Raw genomic sequence first — 23301 nt, 5'->3', positions numbered from 1 at the left:
TTTTTTTTTTTTTTTTTGGAGAGAGAGTCTCGCTCTGTTGGCCAGGCTGCAGTGCAGTGGCACGATCTCAGCTCACTGCAACCTCCGCCTCCCAGGCTCAAGCAGTTCTCCTGCCTCAGCCTCCCAAGTAGCTGGGATTACAGGTGTGTGCCACCATGCCCCGCTAATTTTTGTATTTTTAGTAGAGACGGGATTTCACCATGTTGGCCAGGCGGGTCTTGAACTCCTGACCTCAGGTAATCTGCCCACCTTGGCCTCCCAAAGTGTTAGGATTACAGGCATAAGTCATTGTGCCCAGCCTAATTTTCGTATTTTTAGTAGAGATGGTTTCACCATGTCAGCCAGGCTGGGTGTGAACTCCTGACCTCAGATGATCCGCCTGCCTTGGCCTCCCAAAGTGCTGGGATTACAGGCATGAGCCACTGCACCTGGCCACTTTAGCAATGTTTATACAAATATTTCAGTACTCTCCCCCTAGTTTTCTGCTGCCAGGAATTTCCCGTGTATACTTATAAAAGTACAGCAGGATGTATATAAGATGTCATTGCAGTGTTATTTTTAAAGCAGAAGACAAACATGAGAACAACATAAATGTCATCTAGCAGTCAAAAAGAATGATTTCATCAAACTCAGGTTATTGTTATTATCAGAATGTTTCTTACAGCATTCTGTTTTCATTTGCTGTAACTTTTCTTATCTCAAAGCGTCTTTTTGTTTTTCCTTTACTCATTGCATTGTGCATAAACATGGAAAAATAAAAACTAAATCAGGTGCCTCTGTCATAACCTAGCCTTCTGATTCTTAGAGTAAGTAGGGTTTTGATGCTGAAGCACTCAAAGTCATATTTTAATTTTCATTGTTCACTAGTCTCTTGAGAATACAGTGTAAATAAATCATATAATGGTGAAATGACACTTTGAGTAAGAAAAATGTTGGCTGTATCCTAGTTATACTGAAACTCATGAAATAGGAATACCTGTCACCTTCAATATCTTTAGTATCTTTAATATCTCTATTTTTTTGTCCCTTGAAACAGTTCGTTTTCCTGAAGATCTTGAAAATGACATTAGAACTTTCTTTCCTGAGTATACCCATCAACTCTTTGGGGATGAGTAAGTAACTTAGTAAAATGTTTGTCAAATTAGTATGGAAAAAAAATTTTCGTTCTTTTTCTTTTAGATTTAGAAATCAAATTTTATTTTCTTTGTTCTTATTTTTAATGTGGTTTATCTTAAAATATATGTTATAGTGGTGTCTTTTTACAGAGACACCAGTCATTTTAATATCTACCATTTAGTGCTATAAATGCATTATTTAATTCTCACAACAGTATTAATGATGGGATTATTATTTGCTACTTTGTGCATTGATAGAATTGGATAATTGTTCATGAACATACAAATGGCTGGAGTGTAGATTTTAGGCAATCTGACTCCAGAGCCCATAATCATAACTACTACTTTTTTCTGCTACCATTTTGCTAAATTACTTCTAGTAGCGTGTATTCCCCTGAAGTTGTAATAGAAAGCTTAAGTTGTTATTCTATGATTAAATAAGCAGTTGAGAGAAGTTTATTTATTATTTATTTATTTATTTTTGAGATAGGGTCTTGCTGTGTCACCCAGGCTGGAGTGCAATAGTGTGATCAAAGCTCACTGCAGCCTGAACTTCCTGGGCATAAGCAGTCCTCCCACCTGAGCCTCTGAGTAGCTGGGACTACAGGCACACACCATCATGCCTGGCTTTTTTTTTTATTTTTTGTAGAGGTTGGGTCTCCCAATGTTGCCCAGGCTGGTCTTGAACTCGTGGGCTCAAGTGATCCTCCCACCTGTGCCTCCCAAAGAGCTGGGACTACAGGCATGAACCACTGTACCTGCCCTGAAGTTTATTTTTTAGAAGGAACTTTAAATATATGTCCCAGGCCAGGCGCAGTGGCTCATTCCTGTAATCCCAACACTTTGGGAGGCTGAGGCGGGCAGATTGCCTGAGGTCAGGAGTTCCAGACCAGCCTGGCTAACACGGTGAAACCCCATCTCTATTAAAAATACTAAAATTAGCCAGGCATGGTGGCACACGCCTGTAGTCCTGGCTACTCGGGAGGCTGAGGCAGTAGAATCACTTCAACCCTGGAGGCAGAGGTTGCAGTGAGCCGAGATCACGCCACTGCACTCCAGCCTGTGTGACAGAGCAAGACTGTCTCAAAAAAACAAAAACAAAATAAAGATATGTCCCAGTATATTTAGCACTGTTCTTTAATTTCCTATACTTTGATTACATCATTGAAATAGTTACTTTGTAAAAAAAACTTTTGATTTTGAAAACATTTCACATTTGCAGAAAGTTGCAAGAATAGTGCAGTGATCTCTGTATATTTTTTTACCTGGATTCACCAGTTGCCATTTAGCTACATTTGCTTTAATCATTCTCTCTTCTTCTTGTTGTTTTTGAACCATTTGAGAGTAGGTTGCAGATCTATCCTGATCCTTTACACCTCATTTCTCTTCACTATGTATTTCCTAAAAATAAGGTTAATAACCATGGAAGAGTTGTAAAAATTCAGGAAATTTAACATTGATACAGAGTCTCCTGTTGTTGCCCAGGCTGGAATGCAGTGGTGCTATCTCAACTCACTGCAACCTCCACTTCCTGGGTTCAGATGATTCTTCTGCCGCAGCCTCCCAAGTAGCTGAGATTACAGGCACCCGCCACCACACCCAGCTAATTTTTGTATTTTTAGTAGAGATGGGGTTTCACCATCTTGGTCAGGTTGGTCTCAATCTTCTGACCTCAAGTGATCACCCACCTTGGCCTCCCGAAGTGCTGGGATTACAGGCGTGAGCTACCACACCCGGCCTGATACAGTACTATCTTCTGATATGCAGCCCATGTTTCAGATTTTGTCAGTTGATTTCTAGTAATTCCTTTATAGCAATTTTCTCCAATCCTGGATCCAATACAGAATCATATTGTATTTCGTTGTCATATCTCTTCATTCTTCTTTAATCTGGAACAGATCCTCAGCATTTGTTTTTTCCTAACAGACATTTTTGTAGGGTATAGGCTAATTTTGTAGAACTGTTATATTGGATTAATTTGATTGGCTTATTTGTGATTAAACTCAGATAATGCATATTTTTGCTGTGCCATTACAGAAATCGTATTGTGTCCTCAGTGTATCACATCAGGAAGTCTGTGATGTCAGTTTGTCCCTTGTTGGTTAACTTGGGTCACTTGGTTTAGTGGTGGCTGCTAGGTTTTTCCACTATAAAGTTAATCTTTTTTCCTTTGTAATTTATAAGTAGTTTGTAGGGAGATACTGTGAGACTGAAAATATCCTGTTTTCCATCAAGCTTTCACCCAGAAGCATCCATTAATGATTCTTGCTTGAATCAGTATTTTACTATGATGATTGTAAAATGGTGATTTTGTAACTCTTTCATACCTGTTTCATTTATTAGTTGGGTGTGCTACTATAAGAAAGAGCTCTTCTTCCTCTTATTTATTTCTTTATTTGTATCAAACTCAGGGATTCTTTTTTTTGTTTTTGTTTTTTGAGACAGGATCTTGCTCTGTCACCCAGGCTAAAGTGCAGTGGTGCGATCACAGCTCACTGCAGCCTTGAATTCCCAGGCTCAAGCAGATCTTCGCACCTCAGCCTCTTGAAGCACTGGGACTATAGGCGTGTACCACCGTACCCTGCTAATTTTTAAAAATTTTTTGGCCGGGTGCAGTGGTTTAGACCTGTAATCCCAAAACTTTGGGAAGCCGAGGCAGGAGGTTTGCCTGAGCCAGGAGTTCGCGACCAGCCTGGGCAACAAGGTGAGACCACGTCTCTACTAAAATACAAAAAATTATCCAGGCGTTGGTGGCGGGCGCCTGTAGTCCCAGCTACTTGGGAAGCTGAGGCAGGAGAACTGCCTGAACCTGGGAGGCAGAGGTTGCAGTGAGCTGAGATTGTGCCACTGCACTCCAGCCTGGGCAACACAGCGAGACTCCATCTCAAAAAAAAAAAAAATTTTAAGAGATGGGGGTCTCCCTATGTTGACCAGGCTGGTCTTGAACTCCTGGGCTCAAGTGATCCTCCAAGTGCTGGGATTACAGGTGTGAACCACCGCACCTGGCTAAGGAGTCTTTTACAATTCAGTGGGTTATGTACAATCTGTTACTGCTACTAATTTTGATGCTCAAATTATCACAGATTTGGCAAGTGGCCACCCTTTCAGACACTTTTGAGTCTTTCTGATATGTCCTTATAATTTTGATGATATTTTACTTTCTCGCACAATAGGATGTTTCCAGATTCATCTTGTACTTTCCCTGTTAGTTCTGGAGTCAGTCAGTCTCCCATGGAACCCCTGGTTTGTTGTAGTAGGAAAGGGTATTTAGACATAGTGGACATTTAAATATTTCCCTTCATGTCTTTTTTCCCCCCATGCATTATTTTAACATCATTGACATATTTCTTTAATGTGTGGGGGTTTTGAGTTTCTTTGTTTGTCTGTTTTTTGAGACGGAGTCTTGCTCTGTTGCCCAGGCTAGAATGCAGTGGCATGATCTTCTCGGCTCATTGCATCCTCTGCCGCCTCCCAGTTCAAGTGATTCTCATGCCTCAGCCTCTCGAGTAGCTGGGACTACAGGTGTGTGCCACCACACCCAGCTAATTTTTTTTTTTTTTTTTGTAATTTTAGTAGAGACGGGGTTTTGGCATGTTGGCCAGGCTGGTCCCGAACTCTGGAGCTCAGACAGTCTGCCCATCTCAGCCTCCCAAAGTCCTAGAATTACAGGCGTGAGCCACTGCACCCAGCCATATTTAATGTGTGGCTTTTTTTGTTGTTTGCTTGTTTTTTGAGATGGAGTCTCACTCTGTTGCCTGGGCTGGAATGCAGTGGTGCAATCTTGGCTCACTGCAACCTCCGCCTCTCAGGTTCAAGCGATTCTTCGGCCTCAGCCTCTCCAGTAGGTGGGACTACAGACACGTGCTATCACACCCAGCTAATTTTTGTATTTTTAGTAGAGACGGGTTTCACCCTCTTGGACAGGCTGGTCTTGAACTCCTGACCTCAGGTGATCCACCCGCCTCAGCCTCCCAAAGTGCTGGCATTACAGGCGTTAGCCACTGTGCCTGGCCTTAATGTGTGTTTTGTTTTGTTTTGAGATGGAGTTTCGCTCTTGTTGCCCAGGCTGGAGTGCAATGAATGGTGTGATCTTGGCTCACTGCAAGCTGCGCCTCCTGGGTTCAAGTGATGCTCCTGCCTCAGCCTCCCGAGTCGCTGGGATTACAGGTGCCTGCCACCATGCCCAGCTAATTTTTGTTATTTTTAGTAGAGATGGGATTTTGCCATGTTGGCCAGACTGGTGTCGAACTCCTGACCTCAGGTGATCCACCCGCCTCGGCCTCCCAAAGTGCTGGGATTACAGGCGTGAGCCACTGCACCAGGCCCTTACTGTGTTTTTAAGTCAGCAAATGTCTCTTCCTGCAACAAATTTCCTGTGAATTTTTCATTATTAATGTATCAGATTAGGCATTTTATATGCTTTCACATATTAATAATTATATCTTATTATACGTAGATTAATGCCAAAATTTCAGCCTTTTATATTTTAAACAGGTTTTACTGTATTATAAAAATAAGAATATTTTCTCTTTGGAGTTCTATCTTTAAAGAGACATTGTTTTATTCTCTACTTTTTACTACTTTAAAAAATCCATATAATAATATCTTAGTAGATAAGATCTAGTTTTACAGATAGTGCTTCTTTTTAATTTTTTGAGGCGGAGTCTTGCTCTTTTGCCCAGGCTGAAGTGCAGTGGCGCAATCTCAGCTCACTGCAGTCTCCACCTCCTGGGTTCAATCTATTCTCCTGCCTCAGCCTCTTGAGTAGCTAGGATTACAGGCACCCACCACCACACCCGTCTATTTTTTTTTTTTTTTTTTGTAGTTTTAGTAGAGACAGGGTTTCACCATGTTGGCAGGCAGGTCTTGAACTCCTGACCTCAAGTGATCCCCCCGCCTCAGCCTCCCAAAGTGCTGGGATTACAGGTGTGAGCCACCATGCCCGGCCCAGATAGTGCTTCTTAATGGCATTTTGCACACTGTTTTGCATAATATCACTGAAAGTGGGGGTCTCGTATACCATTCTTCTAAGGTGGGCAGGTGGCAGTAACATAGTAGTGATATCCCTGAACTGTATGACCCAAGCATGATATTGGTCTTGATCCTAGTATCATTGCCACTCCTTTCTTCTTCACATAACTTTCAGAGTTGCTGGAATGGACAATGCTGCATATTTTCGTAGCCTAGACAGAAATTTGGAAATGACACTGCTTCTTTCAAACACTTTTCTTTCACAATTCACTTTCTAAAAAAATCAGAATACAGCTTTATTGAGATATATACTGTGCAATTCATTTAAAGTGTACAATTCAGTGGTTTTTAATGTATTCAGAGTTGTGCAAACAGTCGATTTTGGAACACTGTCATTACTTCCATCAAAAACCCTAAAATGCATTAATAGTCACTTTCCTTTACCCTGACCCCTAGTCTTAGGCAGTCACTAATCTACTTTCTGTCTCTATAGATTTACCTATTCTGGATAATTTAGAGTTCACTTTTTAGAAGACTCTTTTAAGCTGGAAAAAGGAATATTAAGGCATAAATGTGATAGCAGGGAGCAGGGGTGGAAAAATTATCAGCAGTTCCATATCTGCCTTTTGATTTCATAGAGCAGTTTACATGTAGTAAGGCAGGTGCTATCGCTGCAGCTCTGGATTTTGGTGATTCAGTAAGCAGGAAGTTGGAGGGACTAGTCCAAGGCTTGGTAGCTGCTTGCCTAGCCAGGTCCTAGTTTAACACTACTTCTCTCATTTGAAATGCCTTCTAATACTGGTAATGGTAGCAGCAGCAGCAACAGTAGCAATAGTATTAAATGTCTGACATTTATTGAGTACTTATGCAATGTGCCAGTTTTATAAGTAGTTTACGTGTATTAACTTATTTAACCCAAACAACATTCCTGACTTAGGCAACATTCCTGAGTTACTCTATTTTATAGATGAAAACTGAAGCACATTTTATCATAGATTTTTTTTTAAGTATAGTTTAAAATCTTGAAACTACCCATGAAGTTAAACTTGTTTATATGTAGGGTTAATACTTTTTAATGACAGCAAAAATTCATTCCATTATTGCTATTTTTTCCATTTCAGTGAAACTGCTTTTGGTTACAAGGGTCTAAAGATCCTGTTATACTATATTGCTGGTAGCCTGTCAACAATGTTCCGTGTTGAATATGCATCTAAAGTTGATGAGAACTTTGACTGTGTAGAGGTAAGAACAGAAATACTTTTTAAACTGTTTTCCAATTTAATTTATTTTAAAATAGGTTTTAGGCCAGGTGCAGTGGCTCACACCTGTAACCCCAGCAGTTTGGGGGACCAAGGGGGGCAGATCTTTTGATCTCAGGAGTTCAAGACCAGCTGGCCAACATAATGAGTGCCCATTTCTCAAAAAACCCACAAAAATTAGTGGGGCGTGGTGGCATGTGTCTGTAATTCCAGCTACTTAGGAGGCTGAGGTCGGAGGATGGCTTGAGCCCAGGAGGCAGAGGCTACTGTCAGCTGAGGTCATGCCACTGCACTACAGCCTGGATGACAGAGCTAGAGCCTGTCTCAAAAATAAAACAAACAAACAATAAACAAATAGGTTCTAAAAATTAAAGGTTTGGGCTGGGTGCAGTGGCTTGTGGCTATAATCCCAGTGCTTTTGGAGGCTGAAATGGGAGGATCTCAAGCCCAGGAGTTGGAAACCAGCCTGGACAACATAATGAGACCCTCAGCTACTTGGGAGGCTGAGGTGGGAGGATTACTTGAGCCCAGGAGCTTGAGGCTGCCAGTGAGCCATGATGGCACCACTGCACTCCAGCCTGGGCAACAGAACAAGACCCTGTCTCTAAAAAAAAAAAAAAAACTAAGGTTTGAGGGAAGAGAATCTGTTATATGGTAGTTTTAAAATCACATCCTCAGGCTGGGTGTGGTGGCTTAATGCCTATAATCCCAGCACTTTGGGAGGCCAAGGTGGGTGGATCACCTGAGGTCAGGAGTTCGAGATCAGTCTGGCCAACATGGTGAAACCCCGTCTCTACTAAAAATACAAAAATTAAATGGACGTGGTGGTACGCACCTGTAATCCCAGCTAGTTGGGAGGCTGAGGCACGAGAATTGCTTGAACCCGGGAGGCAGAGGTTGCAGTGAGTTTAGATCATGCCACTGCACTGCAGCCTGGGTGACAGAGTGAAACTGTGTCTCAAAAAAAAAATTAATTAAAATCATATACTCAGTCTTTAGTTGTGGAGGCATTTGCCTCCCTGTCATTACAGTTTCCTGTATGGACCATTCCTGTTTCCTGCATGGACCTTCTTCACAAAAATCTTTGCCTTTGTTATCAGAGTTTTATTTTTTTGCCAACTTTTGTTTTTTATTGTGGTTATTTCCTATAAGTCAAAGAAGATGGAGGAAAATAGCTAATTTTCCACTTTTACCTAGTGTAGAATCTATTGAAGTTTCTCTTGCTGCATTTCTAATCCCACAAATTTTGCTAATGTATTCTTTTATGGATGGAATACATGGATGATCAAGCTGATCACATTATAAAACTATTTAAAGCGAGTATATCAAAAGGGGATAAAGGTAAAGAGAGAGATGAGGTCGGGCACGGTGGCTCACGCCTGTAATCCTATCACTTTGGGAGGCTGAGGTGGGCAGATCACCTGAGGTCAGGAGTTCGAGACCAGCCTGGCCAACATGGCGAAACCCCATCTCTACTAAAAATACAAAAATTAGCTAGGCACAGTGGCACATGCCTGTAATCCCAGCTACTCGGGAGGCTAAGGCGGGAGAATTGCTTGAACCCAGGAGGTGGAGGTTGCAGTGAGCCAAGATTGCACCATTGCACTCCAGCCTGGGTGACAGAGCAAGATTCCATCTCAAAAAAAAGAGAGAGAGATGAGTATGTATCCGTGGTAGACTGAATAATGGTCCCCCCCAAAAGATATCCATGTCCTAATATCTGGAACCTGTGAATGGTGCCTCATATTGCAAAAAGCACTTTGCTGATATAATTAAGTATCTTGATATTATCCTGGAATATTGGGATGGACCTAAATGTAATGACATGTATCCTAATGAGAGGGAGACAGAAGGAAACCTGATGACAGAAAAAGAGAAGGCAGTGTGACCACAGAGGCAGATGTGATATGGCCATAAGCCAAAGAATGCTTACTCACTAGAAGCTGGAAGAAGAAAGGAACAGATTCCCTCCTAGAGCTTCCAGAGGGAGTGTATTACCTTGGTTACAGCCCAGTGATACTGATTTCAGAACACTTCCAAATAGTAAGAGAAAAAATATTGTTTTAAGCCACCAAGTTTGTGGTAATTTATTATAGCAGCCACAGGAAACTAATACAGGTTTTCATACCAGGAAGTGGGATGCTGCTATAACCAATAACTAAAAATGTAGAAGTGTCTTTGGAAATAGATAGAGGCTGGAAGAGTTTTGAAGGTGCATGATAGAAAAAGCATAGATTACCTTGAATGGACTGTTGGTAGAAATATGGATGTTAAAGGAAATATGGGCCGGGCACGGTGGCTCATGCCTGTAATCCCAGCAATTTAGAAGGCCAAGGCGGGAGGATCACCTGAGGTCAGGAATTTGAGACTAGCCTGGCCAACATGGTGAAAACCATCTCTACTAAAAATACAAAAATTAGCCGGGCGTGGTAGCGGGCGCCTGTAATCCCAGCTACTTGGGAGGCTGAGGCAGGAGAATCGCTTGAACCTGGGAGGCAGAGGTTGCAGTGAGCCAAGATCGCGCCATTCATTGCACTCCAGCCAGGGCAACAAGAGCAAAAGTCCATCTCAAAAATAAACAAATAAATAAAGGAAATAATGGACTGTTGGTTAGGGCTCAGAATGAAGCTAGGAGTGTAGGAGAGAAAACCCGTATCATCTTAGAGAATATATATATTGTCATAAACTTAGTTTTGGTAGAAACACGAACATGAGCTGGATGCATTGGCTCATGCCTATAATCCCAGCACTTTGGGAGGCCAAGGCGGGTGGATCACGAGGTCAGGAGTTCGAGACCAGCCTGGCCAACATAGTGAAACCCCATCTCTACTAAAAATACAAAAATTAGCCAGGCATGGATGGTGGCACATGCCTGTAATCCCAGCTACTCGGGAGGCTGAGGCAGGAGAATCACCTGAACCCAGGAGGCGGAGGTTGCAGTGAGCTGATATCAGCCTGGGCAACACAGCGAGACTATCTCAAAAAAAAAAAAAAAGTGCCTCTGCTACTGAGGAGACTGAGGCAGGAGGATCATTTGAGGCCAGGAGGTTGAGGCTACAGTAAGGTAAGTGTGATCATGCCATTGCACTCCAGCCTGGGTGACAGTGAGACCCTGTCTCTTTAAAAAAAAAAAAAAAAAAAAAAAAAAAAAAAAAAAGACCAGGCCTAGTGGCTCACATCTGTAATCCTAGCACTTTGGGAGGCCAAGGCAGGTAGATCACTTGGGCTCAGGAGGTCAAGCCAGCCTGGGCAGTATGGCGAAACCCCATCTCTACCAACAGGCACACACTTGCTGGGTGTGGTGGTGTGTGCCTGTAGTTCAGCTACTCTGGAGCCTGAGGTGGGAGACTGGCTTAAGCATGGGAGGTGAAGGTTGCAGTGAGCCAAGATTGTGCCACTGCACTCCAGCCTGAGTGACAGAGCCAGACCCTGTCTCCAAAAAAAAAAAAAAAAACCAAAAAAAAAAAGAAGTGCCTCTGGTTGGTGAGGGCTTAGAACAAAATGAGGAACATGTATTTGGCAACTGGAGAAAAGGATATCCTTGTTCTATAGTGGTAGAAAGCCTAGATGAGTTATGTCCTGCAGTTCTGTGGAAAGGAGAACTTACTGTAAGCAATGAACTTGGATGTTTAGCTGAGGAGGTTTTTATTCAAAGTATTGGAGGTGTGGCCTGATTTCTGGCTGCTTATAGTAAAGTGATGAAAGAGATAAATTGAGGAAAGAACTGTTAAACAAAAAGGATACAGGACTTGATGATTTGGGAAATTCTTAGCCTATCCAGATTGTAGAAGACACTAGTTAGGATATTCATTGTCAGGAAAGTGGAAAGTGTGTTCTGGAGAGAAAGCCGTGAGTGTGACAGGATAACCTTTTGCTAGTGCTGAAGGGATTAGGCATGTGACTCATGGATCTCCTCAGTTGTCTCAGCAAAAAAGCTAGGAATGTAGATCTGGGGAACATCTGTGGAAGACCCTCTTGTCTAATGGTATGAACCCTCATGACATACACAGGCGACTTAAGGGTTTTGAGAATTGAAACTCTCTAGTGCAACTTGGATTGACAGGACAAAATGAAGGAAGGCTGTATGAACTCTCCAAATTTCACAGGCAGGAAACAGGCTAATAAAACTGCTCAGCTGCCAACATATGCTACCTTTAAAGAAAATGGAAGAATGACTCTGAGGGCAAAGCTTTGGGTCCAGAGGGTGGAGTTGTAGGCCACAGTTATTCTTAGGCCTTGAAACCTAATGGAGTTTGCCATGCTGAATTTTGAAATTGCTTGGTGGCAGTGGCTCCTTTCTTCCTTCTTTTCTCTTCTGGAATGAGAGATTCTATAACTGTTGTCCCATGCCTGTCCTACCATTGTCTTTTGGAAGTGATACTGTGTTTTCTAATTTCACACGTTCATAGATGGAGAGGAATTTTGCCCTAGGATGTATCATACCCACTGTCTTACCTATAGCTGATTTAGATGATGAGATGTGTGACTTTTGAACTGACTATATCTAGATGAGATTTTGGACTTGAGTTGATACGGTAATGGTTGAGACTTTTAGGAATGTTTGGATAGAACGAATGTATTTTGCATGTGGGATGGACATGAATCTTTGAGGGCCTTAAGAAAATTATATTTTAGACTTGTTCTGTTTCTGAGCATTCCTTATTTAAGGGCATTGAAAATCAAGCATTACTTCACAGAGGTGATTTTTTTAAAGATTAAATCCCATTTTGTCACTAAATCATATTTATAAAATTGAAAGTTAATTCTTACAGCAAAATCGCTTTTCTTTGCACTTACAAATCCAGCAAGTTTTAGTAAATTATATCTGATATACTGTTGGTAATACTGTGCTAGACACAAGTATGGAAAATGAAATATATTACTTCATACTGTATGTCATAACTTTCTTCTGCAGAAGTAGCAGTTCCTAAAGAATTAACAGTGAAACCAACTTTTTCAGGGCTTTAAACTGACTTTAACTGCTGACTTTACCTCTTTTGCCACCCCTATGCCCCATCTATATTTTTGGTTAAAATCTCCTCTCATTACTGGAACTGACTTACTTGGCCCTTTTTTATTATTTAAATTTTGAGGGATTTGTTATATTTAAAGGTTTTGCCCAAAGTCATACAACTAGTAAATAATCAGTATTGTACTAGGAGATGATTATTTAGTGTTATTATGGATAATATATAATAATATCTTGATTAAAAGATGTTAGGAATATTTATGACCTGTTCTAAGAGGATCCAGGCTCTTGTGCTTATTGCTTTTTCTTTCTCTCTCTCCCGTTTTTTTTTTAATTTTTTTTTAATTTTAAGTTCTGGGATACATGTGCAGAATATGCACATTTGTTACATAGGTATCTTTCTCCTTTTGACCATGTGTTTTTTTCCCCTTCATTAAAAATTTTTTTATTTTTGTTTTTAATTTTTTGTAGAGACAGGGTCTTGCTATAGTGCCCAGACTGGCCTCAAACTCCTGGCCTCAAGCAATCTTCCCACCTTGGCATTCCAAAATGCTGGGATTACAGGCGCAAGCCACCGTACCCAGCCTTCTCCTGTGTTTTATGCCATGTGCTCCCAGTTTACTGCTATCATTGTAAGGGGCTTCACACTAGCAAACCCCTTATGGTTAAAAATACCATATTGGTAAGCTTGATGGAATCTGATTAATTCATACTATATGTCATAGCTTTCTTCTGCAGAAGTAGCAGTTCCTGAAACATTAACAATGCAACCAACTTTTTCAGGACTTTAAACTGACATTAACTTCTGACTTTACCTCTTTTGCCAACCCTGTGCCCCATCTATAAAATGAATTGTGCGTAGCATGAAAAAGATCTGAAATAGTTTCATATAATATGAATTGTGCATAGCATGAAAAAGATCTGAAGTAGTTTCATATTTATTATTCAATTTTAATATTAGAAATATTTTGAGTACTACTTGTTTTTTGTGTGTGTGTTTTTCCCCACTTCCCAGCCATGTTTGAGATGACTGAGCTTGCCAGATAAATAATATGTAACTACATTTAATATTTGTTTTATTTAATATAGTTTGTGTCCCAGGATAACTTTTGAAATTGTGCAGATACAAAAGTGATTCTGAGTAATACTGTAGTGGTTTGATGTTTGAAAAGATGTAATCTTAGATGAACTAGCATTTAACACATTTATTAAAATAGAGTTTTTTCATAATCAAATATGTAGATTGCTAAATTCTCCAGACCCAAGCCCAGCTAGATATTCTTATTAAAAATGCAGGTGATATTTTTCCTTGTGTGTAAACCCACTGTTGGAGGGTTTTTGTTTTTTACAGTTGCAGCTGATAGCACTAAATTGATTTCTTCCAAAGGAACTATTGATTTAGTTATAGATAAATCTTTTAAATACTTCATGCAGTGAAAATAGCTTTGTATTTGCATTGACATCTAATTGTTCCATTCTTGAAAATTAGGTTTTTCCATTTAGAAATACTGTGTTAGGAGTAAGGAATCAATCTTTTATAATGTCTTTTTGTAGAGTTACTTATTTTCTTTGTGGTCAAAGATCATTTATATTGCGTATTCAAACAAATACTTTTTTCCCCTTATTAAAAACGATTGGGTAGGGGATACGTGGGTCATGGGCTTGCGTCTTCTATCTCAGTTTGCAGTGAGTGTTCATTCCATAGTGCCTTCTGTGTTCTTGATGCCAGCGATATAGTGGCAGACAAAGTCATGGAGCTTACATTCTAGCCAAGAGGAACAGTCAGTAAACAAAATAGTAAATACACAAATTAAATTACGGTAGTATTATGAAGATACATTTTGCTCATTTCTGAATAATGAAGGAGGAACCAGCCATGTTATAATCTGAGGGTAAAGCTTACTAAGATACAAAGGCTCTAAAAAATATAGCATTTTTGGCATTTTTGTAGTGCAGAAAGTTTACAGGGTTAAATCATTGTGGTGATGGAGAGAGGGGTAGGAGATGGTTGAAGGGGATGCAAAGCTAGATCATCATATAGGATCTTCTGTTCTGTGATAGGTGTTTGCAAGAAATAAGAGTAGTTGGCATTCTTTAGAGGCATTCTTAAGTAGGTGGAGGTCATAAACAATGTGATTTATATTTTTAAAATATGATTCTGGCTGCTGTGCAGAGAACACACTGTATGGGGCAAAAGTGAAAGAAGAGACCGGAACATTGCAGTGTTAGAGGTGACACTGGACTTAGTTGTCAGAGTAAGGAACATTTTGGAGGTTTGCTGTTGAATTAGATGTGACAGATGAAGAAAAGAAACAAGGAGAACCCCATTGCCCAAGCAATGGGGGTTCAATTATGGTACTGTTAACTGGGAAAACTATAGAAGAAATAGGTTTAAGTGGAAAAAATAAAAAATTTTATTTGGGATGTTAAGTTTGAGTCTATATATTAGGGCTTTGCAGATCATACTACATAGGTGGTCAGCAGCCATAACATCTGCTTAGAAGTTATTTCTTATTAGGATTATGTCATTACATTAATTTTTAATATCCATTCTTTTACTTTTCCAAGCTGAATGCTCTAGTTGCACCTAAAATTCTTCAGTCACAATTAAGATGCCTATAAAATCTCTACTAGCCATCATCTTTAAAGGAAACATAATTCTGAATTTTACAATACAGTAAACTTGATTATTCAGACACTGATGATTTTTTCATCTGGTTGTCCTTGACCTTTGCTTTTATTAACACCTCCTGCTCTGTGCTTACAATGCCAGCTACTCTGTAGGCTGACTCAGGAGGATCATTTGAGGCCAGGAATTTGAGACTAGCCTTGGTAACGTAATAAGACCCTGCCTATTTTAAAAAAAAAAAAAAAAAAGGCTGAGCGTGGTGGCTCAAACCTGTAATCCCAGCGCTTTGGGAGGCCAAGGTGGACAGATCACTTGAGGTCAGGAGTTTGAGATTAGCCTGGCCAACATGGTGAAACCTCATCTCTACCAAAAGTGCAAAAATTAGCCAGGTGTTGTGGTGCATGCTTGTGGTCCTAGCTACTCAGGAGGGCGAGGCAGGAGAATCACTTGAACTCAGGAGGTGGAGGTTGCAGGGAGCCGAGTTTGCACCACTGTACTCCAGCTTGGGTGACAGAGCAAGACTCCGTCTCAAAAAACAAAAACAAAAGCTAGGCATGATGGCATGCTCCTGTAGTCCCAGCTACTTGGAAGGCTGAGACAGAAGGATCTCTTGAGCCCAGGAGGTCAAGGCTGCAGTAAGCTATGGTTACACTACTGCATTCCAGCCTAGGTGACAGCAAGACTCTTGTCTTAAAACAAAAACCTCCTGCCTTTTCTTGGGGGTAATTTCATTGCCTTTTAGTGAAGTAGTGCGTAACTAAGATTGTTGTCTTGCTAATTGCTAGCATTTCTGGGAAAGGTTTGGTACAGGAAGTTGAAATAGATGGATAAAGTTTGTATTAACTGTGAATTTCAGTTATTTTATCCTAGTGTCCCACTAATTGGATTGAATTTGAGAGTAGATGAGAGCAGATTTAAAAAATTTTATGGAGTGTTTAGCCTCTTTCTAGGAAAACCCTACATCCAGAAATTTCGAAAAAATCGTTGGTAGACTAGTAAAATTTCAAATTGTGATGGTGTTCTTGATAAGTAATACTTTTTATGAAATATCATAAAGAGCTTTAAAAGTATATATTGACAAGCTTATCTTGTTTAGTTCAAGTAGCAAAATACTAATGCAGTGTAAATAACATAATATGACCTTTGTTTTTCCATTAGTGAAAAAGTTCACACTTTTAATTTCTCAACAATACATTCTGTAGTTAAAGCTTAAATATTATCAGAGAACATGAGATTGAGAACATTAAGTAGATACAGAATTTCTTTTGCTTGTTTTTTTTTTTTTTTTAGCATATTTTAGGTAGTCTTAGTATAGTTAAGTCTATGTACCACTTTAGCCAAGTAAAGAACAACATGTTACCACCTACTTAACATGCCTTTAATTGCAATCTCAAAAATAACTAGACAAATTTAGACAAATGGTGCTGCTTAAAGATAAGACATTAGAGAGGTTATTGGGTTTTCAAATGTGTAGAAATACAAATATAAACATTAAAAAAATAGATTACTAATTATCAGGCATATCGCTTTATTCAATAATGAGGAAATGCAAAAATTGCTCCATATGAACATGTTCATGTGTAATAAAGTACAGAACACTGGAACTTGAAATGACCATAGTTAAAGAGTATACAATCTAAAAATATTTCATCATGACCCACCTACCAGAATATCTCACTAGAATACTTTTGCACTTTCCTTTTTAAAAAGAAATTGCCAAGTGTTAGGAAACCATTTTTAAGAGATGTCTTTGTTAATTAAATATATCAGGTTGTGTTCTGGTTTCTTTTTTTGAGATGGAGTCTCACCCTGTCACCCAGGCTGGAGTGCAGTGGCGCAGTCTTGGCTCACTGCAACCTCTGCCTCCCAAGTTCAAGCGATTCTCCTGCCTTAGCCTCCCAAGTAGCTGGGATTAACAAGTGCACGCTACCACGCCCAGCTACTTTCGTATTTTTATTTGAGACAGGGTTTCACCATGTTGGCCAGGCTGGTCTCAAACTCCTGACTTCAGGTGATGTGCGTGTTTTGGCCTCCCAAAGTGCTGGAATTATAGGCGTGAGCCACCATGCCCAGCCTGGTTTCTTTTTTAAAAATTTTTTTGAAATTCTAGTTCCCTGGTCTGTCTAGTCAGCTGAATTTCTTACCCTTTCTATATTTCTATATAATTTTAGTTGAAGTTTAGAATAATGCTCTGGAAGACAGGGAATTTTTCAGTGATCTTTAGAAATAGATTCTAAACTTTTAGCCACAGACATTGGAATTAAAAAGTTTCTGTTCATTTTTAACTCTATTCAATTAACAATGATTAAATGAGGTTTTGCTCTTGTGCTGATTTTATTATCTGATCAGTAATCCAATCTGAAAAACGAATATTTTAAATTGAACTAAATTATATATTTGGGAAAAGAGTACAGATCTCTAAGACATGGTAGTCAGGATTTTTTTTTTCTTAAAGCAGAATCCATTTAATAGAGAAATGCAGACATTTTCCCTTTAGTGAAGCGAAGTTCTAAATTCTAGGTTGAAGAACTATTTGGTTTTAAGTTGTATATTTTATGTAAGCATATCAGATACATATTTATATACATAACTATTTATAAATATATATTTATATACATAACTATTTATAAATATATATTTATATAATTATATAAAGATTCCTTGCTTTAAAATTGCCCTTTTCCCCTCTAAAAATTCTTAATGTGTAAACTTACACAAAGCAAAATATTTTATTTGAAGATATTTATTACAAGAATAGGCATCCTTTGAAGGCTGAAAGCCCTTTTTCATCTTTGTTGGGCTCAAACCTTCGGGTTGCTCTGCCCGCCACCAAAAGTGCTACTTGAAACTTAGAGTTTCTGAGAAGTCTTTGAAGTAGATTTGATACAAGATATGTAAAGTGATTTGCAATGCCTTCTTGAGAAGACAGGACATAAGGAAAGTTTTTAAAAGTTAAAATTATACATGCTATGAAAGTCTTAAAGTGATTTTTAAACTGACAGATTATAAATCTCTTTTTAAAAGTAGTTTTTCTTGACTTTTTAAAAACCTTAACTAACATACTGTACTGTTTTACTCATCACTACTTTGGATTTTAATTGCTACACAACACACCTATTACAGATATCCCTCATTATGACAGTTTCCTTGATAGTTGTTGAAATTGTACTGATTCTATAAAATATGCTTACGATGGCCTCTTCACATTAGCAATTTCAAGGAAAAATATTTATCAAATAGTACTTTAAAAATAAGCAAAAACAGTCCTATGAAATGCAGTTTATTTGATCTAGAGTGTGAATGAGTTGCAAGGACTGATGTCTATATTAGAAATAAACTGTTGGGCAAAATGCTGAAGAGCTATATTTTCAATAATAGGTCTTTTTTATACCTATAAACAAATTATATATAAATGGTGGTGGTACCAGAGCATTGAAAATAAAACTCGTTTGTGATAAACGTCATCACTAGTTCTCTATCCTGAAATGTAACTGAATCATAATAAAGTGCTATTCATCTGCAGGTGCATTGCTTCTACTTAGTTAAAAGATGGTTGAAAGGATAGGAATTAGTAGCATGTTGTATTAGCCTTTTGTAGTGTATTTTGTCCTAAGCATCTTAATTTCCCTGTTTTGAATGCTAAGTAGCAAGGGTCTTGGTTTAGAACTAATACCCATCATGCATGTAAACGGTATGAAAGAGCTGCTTAGTAAGTTAACACAAAGTGTTCTTGTGTCAGTGCTTGTGGAAATAGATACAATACAAACATTACAGCTGAACTCACGGCAAACTCCATTAAGTAAAAACCTGGCCTCATTGTTCAGGAAAAAGTTTGAATAGAATACAAGCTCATTTTGTTGAATGTAATGTCAGGCTTTTAGGGACTGTATTGAGGGATAAGGTTTTGTTAAGTTGAGACCAATTCATTAAGTTTTATTGCCTGGTGAGAAGCAGCAATACTTTATTGTAAGACTTCATCAAATATTCATGGTTAAAGAGAAGTAGTAAATGTATTCAATCAAGTGGTCTTTTGGGATTTTGAAAAGGATTATGAAGTCTGCTCAGCTGATAACATTGATAGAGGTTGTTTAACAAGGGTAATTTTAATCTCTGAGTTTAGTTTTGTTGTCCAGTCTTGTCTCTTTTTTACTGTCACAAATCCAGGTCTGTTAAGAATTGTGTCACATTTTAAGGATGAAAGAATGATATATCCATTCATATAATTTATGTTATTTCCTAAATAGGTATATTTTTAAGCTATCATCTTAGTTTGAGTTTGGCATATGAGGGAATTGTGACCCATCTAGTTGTGAGATTGCTGTTCATTTGGTCAGACTCTAGTCTCATCTCACTACTGCTGGTGATCTTTTCATGTCTTGGATAATATGATTTCTTTGACACATATAAAATAATAAGCAACCTTTTGCCTTGGCCAGTTCAGAGTGTCATGAAGGGGTATAGTCAGCAGTTTCTACATAATGGAAACGTCCATAGCATTGCCCTTATTATTGTACTTGGTATCAGGTTACCTGCCTTCTCTTATTTACTTTTATATTATGCTCATCTCAGTTTTTTGTGATGCAGTTTGTGCACAGGAAGCTCATCCTTTTCCAATTCACTGTGTGTTTACTTCTTTAGTTTTCAACCAAAGTTTTGTAATTTGTATTGGTTTTGTCAATTTTAAAGAAATTAACCATATTCAACTTAAAGTCGAATTTGTTATTAATTTTTTTATATCCTTTATTCTTTAGGCAGATGATGTTGAGGGCAAAATTAGACAAATCATTCCACCTGGATTTTGCACAAACACGAATGATTTCCTTTCTTTACTGGAAAAGGAAGTTGATTTCAAGCCATTCGGAACCTTACTTCATACCTACTCAGTTCTCAGTCCAACAGGAGGAGAAAACTTTACCTTTCAGATATATAAGGTAAAGATAAATCTAAATATTTATTGAGTAAAGTTCTATTTGCCTGAAACCTGTATGTAGTTTTGTTGTCAGTGATTTATTCTAACTGCAGTAAACAAGTTTTAATCAGCATTGTAAACAAAGATCTATTTTGTGTGTATGTCTGTATCTGTGTTCACATCTTAATCTGAGACTTCTAAACATTTTCCCACAGGATAATTTTGTGTTCTGCAGACTTTCACTTACCTTTGTGATGAGTTTCACCTGACTTTTCCTGGCTTTTTCCCTAGGCTGACATGACATGTAGAGGCTTTCGAGAATATCATGAAAGGCTTCAGACCTTTTTGATGTGGTTTATTGAAACTGCTAGCTTTATTGACGTGGATGATGAAAGATGGCACTACTTTCTAGTGTAAGTACAGTTCTAAAGCAACAGTAGACCTTATTACCTCCACAAAGCCAGGATTTTAATTGTGGCAGCCCAATTATTGGGACAGTATAATGATATTTTTCCCAGGAAAGAAAAACTATTGTTTATGAGGCTTGAGTTTTCCTTCATTATGCTTTGGGAGACCTTGAGAATAGAGCTGAATTAAATGCTGTTGTCCGTTAGGGCCCTGAATGTAGGCTTAAACAGTAAAATGAGCTTTGCCTGTGTTTTCTTTTACTTGCCACCTATTCATCTTTATAATAGGCAAGTGCACTGAAGTGATGTAAAGAGGTCTGATTTATCCAAGTTGCTGCACACCAATTAAGTGAATTGTACATTCAGAACATAGCAGGTGTACCCATTGGGCCCTCACAGAGTAGCTTGCTGACACTGAAAATTCAGTCAGAGAATGGAAAAGAAAATGGACACTGCATGGGAGCGCGACTGTAATTGACCTGCTTGGCTTTCTGTTTTATCTGCAGATTTGAGAAGTATAATAAGGATGGAGCTACGCTCTTTGCAACCGTAGGCTACATGACAGTCTATAATTACTATGTGTACCCAGACAAAACCCGGCCACGTGTAAGGTAATTGGCAGTATAACACGTGCCTTGTCTTTTATTTCAGAAGAAGGAACTGCTGAAGTTTCCAATACTTGTTATAATAGTGTTGATTTGTTTAAAAAAAAAATCAGTATTATTCATGGGCTATGTACTGATTCATTTCATTGTTCCCTTTGAAACAGTGTAGAAGATTAAACTAATTTTGAGTATCTTGAGAATTTTTGGGTATCTCAAAGGTAGATTGAAAAAAGATCACACAAACTTTAAAGTGTTTGTAATACTATAGTGATCTGCAAGTTTTAAACTGGTCATGTTATGATATTTTAATTTTAAAATAATTTCTTTACTGTAGTCAGATGCTGATTTTGACTCCATTTCAAGGTCAAGGCCATGGTGCTCAACTTCTTGAAACAGTTCATAGATACTACACTGAATTTCCTACAGTTCTTGACATTACAGGTATGTAAAATTTGATTTGTTACTGAAAGAGCCTTTCTAAAAATGTCTTCTTACTGATTGATTTTATTTTTGTCAGAAATAACTATTTTAAACAGCAACATTTTCCTAGGGTGTTTAAGCCATCTAAAGATGGCTTAAGTCTATATTTTAGATCATAAGCCTTTGTGGGGATTGGATTACATCCCTAACTGTGAAGTGCTTAATGGAACAAATTGAAGATAATGAGCTGAATGTATATGGGGAAGTCTTGATCAGGCATAAATACTGTGGTATAACTTATTTGTTCACTTTATTTGGCAAACAGTTGCATTATTTAGAGGCAGCCTGCGCTTTAATTTACATGTAGGGGCAGAATATTCTAAACTTTACTGAGAAAAAAAGTCAAGGTAAATACTTCTTGAATAGAATACACATTTCCTAAAGTGTGTGTTTTGTATTCCTAAAATGCATGCCTTCACAACAGTAGTAGATAAGGTGAAATGTAGGCCTATTTGTTTTGGAAATGTCTTTCAGTATGGATTAGCCATAGAAGTAGTATTATGACTAGAATGCTTAGGAGAAGGAAAGACGACTCACTTGACTTGACTCTTTAAAAGGAGAAGGCATTATTAGATGGAGTTTCAGATGATAATATGTTAAAGTGTGATCCACCAAAAAACAAAGTGGCCCAAGGAATATTTATGTTATTTTCTAACTTTCAAATTTGTTTTTCATAAAATTGCTGATGAAACTGAAAGTTACCTTTTTCTTTTCATGAAAATTACTTTACCAGATAGTTACATGCAAATTGGTATTAAAATTTATTAATCTTAGAAGTTTGAATTTGGATACATCTTTGTTACAAACTATGCTATTTAACATGCACTAAAATATTAACATGTTAAAAAATGCTATTTGGGAATTTTGTTTAAAGACACCACCTCCCACCCCCCCCCCCCCCCAAAAAAAGAAAACTGGATGTGAGACTGGCAACCACATAAATAGGCTAGTAAGCAGATTGTTTCATCCTTCTTTATATAGACTAGTAATCCAAGGTAAATAAAATTGAAGTTGCTTCAGAACAGTGAATTGATCTGTAGAATAATAAACTGGAGGGAAAGCATGTTGTCTTTAAAAGGGAGTTCCACATTTATAGAGGTGAATTATCTTTTCATCTGACTTTCCTGCTACTGTTAAATGGATTGGAAGCTCAGGAGATAAAGTAGTAGTTACTAAACTTCGTTTATAACAAAAGTTATAAATTGTTTAAGTGACAACTTCACTAGCTTAGTGACTTATAAAATTGTAGAAACGTAATACAGACAATGTCACTTCTTTTAGTTGAGCAGAAAATTGTTTAGCTTCTATTAACTTACAAAGCTTAGACTTGCTGCTACATGAAGGGACATTTTTGGTGATTTTAATGTGAAGTTCACATAAGTAGTCTTTGTCTACTGTAGTGGGTAATGTGCCAGCAGGGGTTGTTTCTCTGAAGCCTCTTAACCACTTTCTTCTGTCTACTCCAACCAATAAAGTCCTTGATACTTAGCACCAATTAGCAGATAAAGAATTTTATTTCTTAAATCTCAGTGAAGAGTCATCAATAATGGTAGCCTTTATTCATTGGTGTTATTCATTAGAAACTGAAGTCTCTAAAAAGAAAAGACTAAACATGCTAAAGGACTTCTGAATTTGGCAACTGGGTATTGGTCTTTATTTTCAGCATTGACATTTCTCAGCATTTAAAAATACTAAAAATGCCTTATCAGCTGTTCTCATTAAGATATTTATTTCTCCTAGATTTCTATACCCAGTCCTTAGAAAACGAAACTGCAGATTTTTCTACTCTTCTGTCGTTTAGTTGCCTGTTTCTCCATTATTGTGTGTGTTTTTTTAGCTTTGTGGTTCTTTTGCAGGCTCTGGATCTCCATTTGCAATCCAGAATATTCTTTATATTGAGATGGCCTTTTGCTTACTTGACAGATAGCCAGATCTAATAATAATTGAAACTTCCTGT

At 38.2% G+C, this 23301-nt stretch overlaps 1 protein-coding gene across 6 annotated transcripts in view; it reads left to right on the top strand.

Annotated features, from left to right (window-relative positions):
* The window catches only part of HAT1 (histone acetyltransferase 1), a 70630-nt gene that overhangs the window by 24919 nt on the left and 22410 nt on the right, over positions 1 to 23301 (top strand). For all 6 annotated transcript variants that reach the window (XM_032755371.2, XM_058441160.1, XM_058441157.1 and 3 more), the window contains 6 exons: positions 1037 to 1112; positions 7208 to 7328; positions 19695 to 19874; positions 20144 to 20265; positions 20766 to 20870; positions 21199 to 21305. In XM_032755371.2, the coding sequence (XP_032611262.1) occupies positions 1037 to 1112; positions 7208 to 7328; positions 19695 to 19874; positions 20144 to 20265; positions 20766 to 20870; positions 21199 to 21305 (711 nt within the window). The remainder of the gene's footprint in view (positions 1 to 1036; positions 1113 to 7207; positions 7329 to 19694; positions 19875 to 20143; positions 20266 to 20765; positions 20871 to 21198; positions 21306 to 23301) is intronic.

This window comes from Hylobates moloch, unplaced genomic scaffold (genome assembly GCF_009828535.3).
Source record: "Hylobates moloch isolate HMO894 unplaced genomic scaffold, HMol_V3 SCAFFOLD_1, whole genome shotgun sequence".
NCBI classification, from domain to species: Eukaryota; Metazoa; Chordata; class Mammalia; order Primates; family Hylobatidae; genus Hylobates; species Hylobates moloch.
The sequence above is the reverse complement of the archived record's forward strand: the minus strand, read 5'-3'. Positions and strand labels throughout refer to the sequence as shown.